The sequence below is a fragment of the Cryptomeria japonica genome, chromosome 7 (genome assembly GCF_030272615.1).
Source record: "Cryptomeria japonica chromosome 7, Sugi_1.0, whole genome shotgun sequence".
In the NCBI taxonomy this organism is placed as follows: domain Eukaryota; kingdom Viridiplantae; phylum Streptophyta; class Pinopsida; order Cupressales; family Cupressaceae; genus Cryptomeria; species Cryptomeria japonica.
In genome coordinates this window covers 540,007,478-540,017,334 of record NC_081411.1, presented here as the reverse complement: position 1 = coordinate 540,017,334, position 9,857 = coordinate 540,007,478, and the positions used below count along the sequence as shown (strand labels likewise).

Here is a 9,857-nt window from a genome sequence, read left to right as displayed (position 1 = left end):
AAGTTTATTTTGTAAACCACCTAATGAACAATTATTTCTTTCCAGTTCATGCATTTATGGTCTTTGCAATTTATGTGGGAACTATTCTTCGATAGGTGAATGTTTGCATGAACATGTTTCATCTGAGTTTGGACAAAAAATGGTTGATGTTAGGAGATTTAAAAATATAGAATACCCTCTAAAGGATGGAAAGATGGGGAAACGTTTAGAATTGATTACAGAACAGAATAGTGTGAATGCATTTATTAGTGAGTTTAAAACTCATATTGTTCCAAAATATGTGAAACATTCCCAACATGCCTGATGGCTTGATGGACAGTTTCGCATATGCAAGAACACATTTCCAGTTGGAACAATAGTATCAGTTGTGGATTTTGCAGAAAATTATACTCTAAAACCACAAGAGGAAACTCAATCACAATACTACAACTCAGTGCAAGTGGCCATATTTGTGCACATTATATATAGACATGACCATGAGAGTACAGAAGATAACAGAAATTTTTTGAGGGAGTATCATTTCTATGTTAGCGATAATCGATTACACTCTTCAAAGTTTGTCCAACATTGCTTCAAGGTATTTTATGATAATCTTAAGGAAAGAGAAATTGACATGAAACAACATATGATATGGTCAGATAACTGCACTGGACAATTCAAAAATGCAAGAATGTTTTATTGGCTATGCAAAGTTCACAAGATAACCAATGTCAGACATTTATGGAGTTTTTTTGAAGCCGGACATGGTAAGGGGGAACACGATGGAGCCGGTGCCTATATAAAAAGAGCTCTTGCTAGAGAACAATTGAAATTCGAGGATGCAGTGAAATTCAGAGATGCTCGTGCAGTTGTAGATTGGTGCAATTCAAAGTTGTCAAAAGGATCAACTGAAAACTCTGCAATTCGACATTTCTTCTGGTTGATAGAGGAAGATAGTATTCCTATTCGGCATGATTGTAATACCATCATTGGATCAGCTAAATGGCATTCATTTAAGAGTTCTAATTCAAACACATGGACTATATTCACAAGGCAACTTGCTTGCTTTTGTCAATTTTGTGTTTCCGGAGATTGAGAATTTTGTGAGAATAAAGAATGGGTTGAAGAATGGCAACAAAGATCATTGACACCCATAGATGCAAATGATCCACATGAAAGAACTAATGAAGATATGGATCAAATGTTTGCATCAAATGACTATGATCCCATTTCAAATCTTATACAACAAGGTAAAATTATTTTTGAAATTTGTTTTGATTTATTAAATAGTACATAAATTTATGAAATCTTACAGTGTATATTTTTGTTTTTATTTCTCATTAAATATTAAAATAAAATTGTTTTGTGCACAGGACATGTCTATGCTATTGTTGCACTAGAGGACAATGAAGAGGGGATAGAGTATTGGTTGGCTCGATGTGTAGAGCCAAAACATAAGCTAACTACTCCTCAAGTAGATGATGATGGTTATGACTATCCAACAGGATCTGTGGTTGTTGTTGGCACTTGGCTACGCAAATATCCAACAAGAAACAATGGATTGCCTGCATTTGAAGATTATGAATTAGAGAAGAAGATTATACATTACTCGCATTTGGTAGTGGCAACTAATATAAAATTGGATAGATATCATGGCAGGCCTGCTAATAAACAATTATGGACTCTCTCTATGGAAGAGCACGAGACAATTATAGATGCTTTGCAAAAGAGAGAGGATGCAGGTGGTATAACGGAATGAATCTAGTAAAATTTTGTTTCAGGTCTACCACAAGTAGAAGGCATCAATGAAAACAAAGTTATTTAAATAGATTGTTTATTTTATTTTAGATATGTCTTCTTGATTACATTTTGTGTACAATATACATAAATGAGAGACTATTGGTCAAATTTATGAATGAGATAATTATGTTTTAATCAAGTTCTATTCATTATATTTGTTAAATGATACTTTTTAATTTAGAATATGTTATAATTATAAGATATGTTTCGATACTTAGTTCATGATGTATGCACATTTAGTTTATCTAATCACAAGAACTATTTAAATGAAATTCCAAAAATAAAATTACAAGTCCACATAATGCCTATAAAGTTGTTTAAGCACAACTTCCATAAATAAAATTTCAAGTCCACATAATATATAAAGTATGCACAAAATTTCAAGTCCACATAATTTCAAGTCAATATATATGATCTAATGTGCACATAATTTCAAGTCCACATAATATCTAATGGGCACAATACACATAAAGTATGCACATAATATATATGATCTAATCCTATTATGAAACTATCCATATATATAAAGTATGTGTGTGCACGTGTAAACAAATATGTAAAGCCCGTAAAATAAACAGTAAAATTTCAAGTCCACATAATCCATATAATATCTAATCCATATATATGTCTAGATGGTAACATGATGTTCACTCCACATAATATCTAATGTGCACAAAATATATAAAGTATGCACAAAATATATATGATCTAATCCTATTATGCAACTATCCATATATATAAATTATGTGCATGTGTAAACAAATGTGTAAAGTCCATAAAAAAGTACATATCAAAGCCAAATAAATAGTAAAATCTAAGTGCTATCATCAATAACATCTCATGGTCTCTTGTCCCCGGGACGTGGTCCAGATCCACCTGTCTCATGCTGTACAATAAAAAAATAATATTAAAATATTACTTGAAATTAACTATTAAAAGAATCATTTATCAAATATAGTAGAATTCATAAATTAAGTTAAAAACTTACCATATGCTCATCAGATCCTCTAGCAGTATCTCTCTTGTCCCCGGGACGTGGTCCAGATCCACTTGTCTCATGTTGTACAATAAAAAAATAATATTAAAATATTACTTGAAATTAACTATTAAAAGAATAATTTATCAAATATAGTAGAATTCGTAAATTAAGTTACAAACTTACCATATGCTCATCAGATCCTCTAGCAGTATCTCTCTTGTCCCCGGGACGTGGTCCAGATCCACCTGTCTCATGTTGTACAATAAAAAAATAATATTAAAATATTACTTGAAATTAACTATTAAAAGAATCATTTATCAAATATAGTAGAATTCATAAATTAAGTTACAAACTTACCATATGCTCATCAGATCCTCTAGCAGTATCTCCTCTAGCAGTATCTTGTGCAGTATCAACACCAAATGTAGTGCTAGCTAACTCCTATACAAGGTCAAATTCAAAGTGTCCAATTAAATCTTAAATTAAGAGTCAAAATAAGATCAAATTAAGTATTACATATTAATACCTCAAAGGATGTCGATGTGCATTCAAATTGGCTCTGATCAAAATTATAAGGATAACCTATCCTAATGGTAGTGTCCACCTGCATACATGCATTTAATGAAATCATATTTAGTGAACATATATATGTGTACTAAATAATTTCAAGTTAAGTTACAATATTGTAAGAGTTCATATTTAATTTAAGAATTATAAGATACATACCATAGATGGTGTCACAATAGTCAGACCCTCTTCTCGATGTGATGTAGAGGGTCCCTCGTGACCTGAATCCTGGAGAAAGAAGCATTCAATGTATCAACATGAAAATTTATATAGTATACGATGATAACATATTAACTTAAAAAGATCTAGTACAATGTCTAGATAGAAATTTATACTATACCCCATAAGGTGTGTCGAGTTGTGTTCCAGTAGATGCAATATTGACTCTAATATTAGGTGTAGTCCTTATCTACATAAACAAAATTTATTTAATGAAGTATTAGATTGTATAAAAAAGAGATGCACTTAGTTTATACCTATATTTAATGAAGTATAAAAATATTGACATGTGTACATGTATATATATATATATATCTATACCTGGTCAAGATGAACATCCGAGCAAAGAAAATCCATATAAGATGTCATCATACTATCATCTGCTGCATCATGCTCATCTGGAACTGAAGTAGATCCTGCAGCAGTAGTAGGACCTACACACGTCTCATGACAACTCAAACACATATGTGGCATCCATCGAGGAGCAGATGCCATGTGAGCAGCTTGCTCACTCAGGTTACCTGTGAGGGAAGTCAAAGCATCTAATGTCGAAATGAATGATGTATTTTGGACATCTGCAGGAATTGATGGAGCAACAAGTGGAACTATGGGTGGATCCGATAGGGGATTATTACTCTGTGCCCCTAATCTATGTTGTGGCATTCCACGACCAACACCCTGGAATGACTTAATATCAAAATAATTTGGTTTTTGGTTCATTACAAACTCACAGTATAATTTCTTCAAAAAATAAAAAGGGACCTCATAATTACGATGTGGTGGATAATCAAAAACCATCCACCATCTATCCCAAAAGTATCTAGCCATTTCTAGATGCACACACCACCTAATTGAAATTCTTTTCTGGTTAGGTTGCATTGGTTCTCTTGTTTTGGGGTTGGTAAAATATGGACATAAATGAGCTTTGGTTATTTTCAAATCAGTGATTTGCCTATAAGTTAAACCATCAGCATAAAAATCACGCAACTCTTGTCGTCATCTATGAAATTGATCTAATTGAGAATCAACAGCTCTAACTGACTCGACAACAGTTTGCATTGATTTTGCAAAGTCTACAAGATGGGGTGGCATGACTTGCTCATTTTGGATAGCAGCAATGTTTTGTTCAATCACTTGTAGGTTTTCATTAATTCGTTCTCTTAAACGAATTTCATCCAATCTAGGGGGTGGTGGTGGTGGTGGTGGTGGTGGAGGTGGAGGAGGAGGAGGAGGAGGGGGTTGTGGTGGGGGATTTTCACCTAATAGTTCATCTATGTCAAAGACATCCATGATAACAAAGAACTCCTGCATATATAAAGATATACATGAATTATATACAACTCTATGTCAAAGAAGAATCTATTTTACTAAATTAAAAAAAAACATTTATAAATAGTAACATTTCTATGTTGTTGAATGAGATACACATGAAATATATAATATAATATTGAACTTAAAAAAATATACATGTACATACTATTGAATCTTGAAATATAAAATTTGCGCACAAAACTTAATAAAAGCTTTCAATGAAACATCATAAATCTATTATATATTCAATTTAATAAATTCATTTCTTGTAAAATGCATCAACTATTAAAATCAATATAAAATATTACATACATAAGATCAATAAAGAAGTGAGAAATAAGATGATCCTCCTTCTAGTGTAAGAATATATAGCATGGAAACAATATTACTAAGACAACATAATATTTTGTTAACTTTAACTTTAAGTTATTTTGAAAAATGCACGTGTGTGTTTGGATGCTCCATATTTCTAGTGTTTTAGTGTACATGATAATTTATTAGAATTCAATTACATAGTTTTGAGATAATTGCCATCAATTCATATTACATTGATTAGTCTTCAGACAGTCTTAAAAAAAAACTAATCTCCCATGACTATAAATGACATACTTAAAACATATTATATTCTAAGTGGTTGTCATGTAAAGACAAAACATCAAAACTTTTGAAGAGTTAAGCATATTTCACCATTAAATTTCTCCCATAATCAAATCTACACAAGATTATAATTTACAAAACCTTCAAAAAATATTATTTTCTATAAATCATTTATTATAAAACTCCGCAATCATTTGTTTTCATATATAATCTTTCTATAAAATTTAAGATATCAATTCATACACAAATTCTCTTACAAAGTTGAATAAGAAATGAAACTCTTACATAAAAATCAACACAACATGCCAACAATTAAAAACAAAATTAACCTTGCAATATTTACTTTTAAAATAATCAATTTCAACAATATTTTACACATGCATTTATAATTATCAACTAGAATATTATTTTGACTAACATTCCAAATAAAATTCCTAACATACTATATGATCCTCATTCCTAAATTCCACTATCATACTTGCAAGCACTTAATTATTAAGTCAATGAACAAACTACAACTCAATGAAGCTAAAAAAGTGATGATAGCCTATTTTTAAATATCCCAATTCCTTTCGCTGACCTAATACTTTTAGTGGCAACCATTTTAAAATTTCGTATTAATCAAAGAGAATATTTTAGGGAAAAAATGCAGTGTTGGCACTTTATGAAAATAAAGGTTTTTAAGACTCTAGAGACTTGTTCATCACAATATTTTATTGTTTAATATGCAAAATTTTGAAAGATTTTGATATGTACAGACAAATTAAATTTTTCATATAATTAGAGGTGAAATCAATTTTGAATTCTACCTCAATGATTGAGGGGATCTTACAATTTTGACTTTAAATATAGCTTCATTTAAACTCTTTCATAAATAAACTAAAATAGAAGCTATAAAGAATTGCTAAATTCTAGCAATATATGTGTATGCAAGCAAGCATAAAAAATCAATAAAGGACTTAAACTATGAATTTCAAACCGTTATGCTATGCATAAGTACCACCTTTAGATCGAGTTAAAGGATAATGTATAAAAGATGAAAGACAATAGTATCTCAGAAAGAAAACTCTTGTTGTAGCTAAAGGTTGATGGCTTCAAGATGGATTTGTTACCAAGATAGGATGTAAGGTGCTTAAATTGGCAACATAACATTGCATTACAAGAGTTCTTGAAAATAGCTCATATAATGATTTATTTATAGTCATGAAGGATAGAGGATTAAAGACTAAGATTGTTTTGAGAGATCAATGGAGTAGATTGATTGAAAGGATTGTGTGCACTAGAACCTTCCAAGTGGCAACTTATGTTTGGTGCACATGAGGAGTTCATGATCCAAGAAATTTTTGAGGAAAAGGTCTTCTTAGGGGCGTATACACCAAGATGTTGTAAAAAAAGGTAGCCAAATGACCAAAAAAAGATAAACACGAGTGCGTTATTGGGAAATTCATTTAACGCATTTGAGGTCTTTTTTGTAGTGATTTTTTCTTACACTATCCTAGGCTTGTTTACACTATCGTAGGTTCATTAGGACTATCCTAGGTTCATTAGGATTGTCCCAAGTTCATTATGGCTTTCTTAGGCTCATTAGGACTTTCTTAGGTTCATTAAGACTGCCCTACATTCATTAGGATCATTTGAGGCTCATTGGGACTATCATATGTTCATTGTGATTGTCCTAGGTTCATTAATTTAATTCGTGTGTTCATTAGGACTATCTCACATTCTCAAATAGCTTCAACTAATATAATTGATCCTTTTATACCATCACATGACATAATAGGACCATAATAAGACCTTTATGCCATGACATGGCATAAACCTAAGCCTAAACTTTCATATCTAAAATTTGAAGAGTAATGTTAATTACTTTTAAGGTTATACTAATTTAGTGGTAACTTTTGTATTGCCTAATGAGGATTAAGAACAATTTAGGTACATATGTTTGGTTTTATTTCAATTTCATTTTTGAATGTTTTTGTTTTTGTTTCCATTTCATTTTCGATTTTTTGTTTGTGTCGATTTCGTTTTGTTAATTATCTAGGTTTGGTTTTGGTTTCTAAATTTGTTGATTACGGTTTAGGGTTAACTGTTCAAAAATATTTTAGATCAAAATCAAGAATTTACAAATATAAAAAATAATTTATTTATATGCTACTATAAAAAAAAACTAAAATAATAAAAAAAAAACTAAATAATACATAAAAAAACAAGAAAAATATACAAGAAAATTATGAAATGTGAAAATAGATGACTGAATGTGTACCTGGGATAGTGGTGGAGGCTTGAAGTGGAAACCATAGCACGGGGGCCTGTTTTTGATCTCTTCTTGTCAACTCATTGTCACAGTGAAAATGAAAAATTGTCCAAAAAAATGGTAAAAATAGAATTTAAAAACGGGCCCCCGTTTTGTTTATAAACGGGGGCCCGTTTTGTTTATAAACGGGGGCCCGTTTTGCGGAGCGCGTTTTCCAACACGCAGACTTCCGCGAATTTGTGACTCATTAGCTTGCACATACCCTCTTGTAATCATAAAAGCAATTAAACCATTAAATATATCATCCACAATCTTAAGTATAGACAAGTATTTAGATTTTTTTTACCTTATCTTCGAAATTATTCTAGATATTAAATCAAACAAAAAGCTTTGATTAAGGCATGGGATGGGAAGCTAGTCAACTTCCCTTTTCTAGCATAGCAATTCCAATAGTGATTTCTAGCAACTTACTTTTCATATAACAAGAACAAACAAAAATCTAAAGATTCAAAGTGCAATGTTTAAGTCTACAAGGTAAGTTCAATACCTAAAAAGGAGGTTAAAAGTTGGAAGTATAAAGATCAAAGCGACGTGTAAGATTAACCTCGAAGAAAATGAAGATCTATTTCTAATCCATAGAACCAAGAAGCACTAAATTGGTACATAATAAAAATAAAAACTAAATCGCCCACTTATCACATCTAAAGCTAAATGGACATATTTTTAATACTATTAAACTCAACAATTTTATCTAGATAAATTATATATAATTACATAATTATATTAATTAACCCAGGTATTTGAGAGGAGTCCTTTTATTTGCTTCAAAGAGTAGGAACTATGGATGCCAAAATACATTAAACTTATCAGGTTCATGAGAAGGGCAAAGTTCTATTTGCTCATGACAATCACAACTACATGAAACTAAATCCTCATCTATAAATCGATGATATTCCTTCTTCAAACATTTCGATTAAATTAACAATAAGAATACCCACATGGATGTTTACAGAGAAAGACCAGAGTCCTCATCGTCTGCAACACCCTGGTAAGTGGTAAGGTAAACGGTCCAAATGAGTCCAAAAACTCCAAGCAAAATCCATCCAAGGAGGGGATTGCTCAGACCCAAACCAAGTCCAGTGCCCTCTGTAGACATCCTTTCATCAACCAAAGCAAACGCATTGCTGTTGGAAACTGAAAAGGTTGCAGCAGCCATTAATGGAGCAGCTAAGCTGGGCAAGCAGTTCTTTTTCTCGCTCTCACTTTTCTGTGCCCTGCACACTATCCCATTCTTCTGAAAGCGAGGTAGAGCTGCAATGAATTTTCATGCAGATTTCATACAAGTGTGAAAGAATTAGAAAAGCCCTAACAATTTTGATGACATAGAAGTGGTACAGAGAATGGAGAGAGACAAAAAGAAACCAAAACTTACCAACAGCAGAGCGCAATGGAGATCTGGAGGGGCTGCCGCTCACTGATTTATTTGCTAGAAATGAAGAAATTTGCGTAACGTTGCAGCAAAGAGAAGCCATTTCCTGAAATTGGTCTCTGCAAATTGCTCTGCTCTGCTCTTCTCACATTCACAAAATTCAACTATTCCCTCATCCTTATGAAAGGATAACCAACGATGGAGGGGATAGGCCTCTATGACCTCGCATTTTCCAACGAATTAAAATGACACACTTGTCACCTTCATGCCAAGTAACATGCTTTATTACCATATAAATATAATGATAATCTTATAATCTTTCTATGGTTACATCACATACTACTTAAATGTCCTATACATTCATAGACAATTCATTATCAAGCTTATTCAAATAATAAAATGGGAGACACCTACATATGATGTATTATGTTTACACGAGATCATCAATAAGGGCAATTAATCTTAAAATTGTGTCATGTGATGGAAATAATGTAAGACTTTATGGATATAAGGGTGACACGTTTCATTAATTTAATAAGATGTTAAAAAGTGTGCATATAAACTAATTATATCACATTTGTTGTCATGTTTTTCATTTATATTCATGTAAGTATATTGGATACAAGTCGAGAATATCTTAATTCACGAGTCAAGGTTATGGAATCGTGTCTAAGATGGAGCATTATACAAATTCTCTCTCAAAGTCTAAGTAGTGGAGGTAT

General features: G+C 31.7%; 2 protein-coding genes across 2 annotated transcripts; both read right to left on the bottom strand.

The window, feature by feature from the left end:
• Nucleotides 1-2,529: 2,529 nt before the first annotated feature.
• LOC131031138 (uncharacterized) lies at nt 2,530-4,870 on the bottom strand. The gene is made up of 8 exons (XM_059209246.1): nt 3,866-4,870; nt 3,666-3,734; nt 3,485-3,553; nt 3,285-3,362; nt 3,116-3,199; nt 2,942-3,003; nt 2,768-2,833; nt 2,530-2,665 (listed from the first exon to the last, which is right to left on the bottom strand). Coding segments are annotated over exons 1-7 (921 nt in total). The 5' UTR covers nt 4,424-4,870; the 3' UTR covers nt 2,530-2,665; nt 2,768-2,832.
• A 3,633-nt stretch (nt 4,871-8,503) lies between these two features.
• LOC131031139 (photosystem II reaction center W protein, chloroplastic) lies at nt 8,504-9,314 on the bottom strand. Its single transcript, XM_057962179.2, has 2 exons — nt 9,139-9,314; nt 8,504-9,017 (listed from the first exon to the last, which is right to left on the bottom strand). Exons 1-2 carry the CDS (start codon nt 9,236-9,238, stop codon nt 8,713-8,715), a joined length of 405 nt encoding a protein of 134 aa, XP_057818162.2. The 5' UTR covers nt 9,239-9,314; the 3' UTR covers nt 8,504-8,712.
• Between the last annotated feature and the right edge of the window lie 543 nt (nt 9,315-9,857).

Coding starts and splice junctions, on each gene's coding strand:
- LOC131031139 (XM_057962179.2), bottom strand. CDS start 9,238: ATGGCTTCTCTTTGCTGCAACGTTACGCAAATTTCTTCATTTCTAGCA. Junction 9,018..9,138: donor TCCATTGCGCTCTGCTGTTG/GTAAGTTTTGGT, acceptor AATTCATTGCAG/CTCTACCTCGCTTTCAGAAG.
- LOC131031138 (XM_059209246.1), bottom strand. CDS start 4,423: ATGCAACCTAACCAGAAAAGAATTTCAATTAGGTGGTGTGTGCATCTA. Junction 3,554..3,665: donor AACTCGACACACCTTATGGG/GTATAGTATAAA, acceptor TTCTTTCTCCAG/GATTCAGGTCACGAGGGACC. Junction 3,004..3,115: donor GAGGATCTGATGAGCATATG/GTAAGTTTGTAA, acceptor AACATGAGACAG/GTGGATCTGGACCACGTCCC.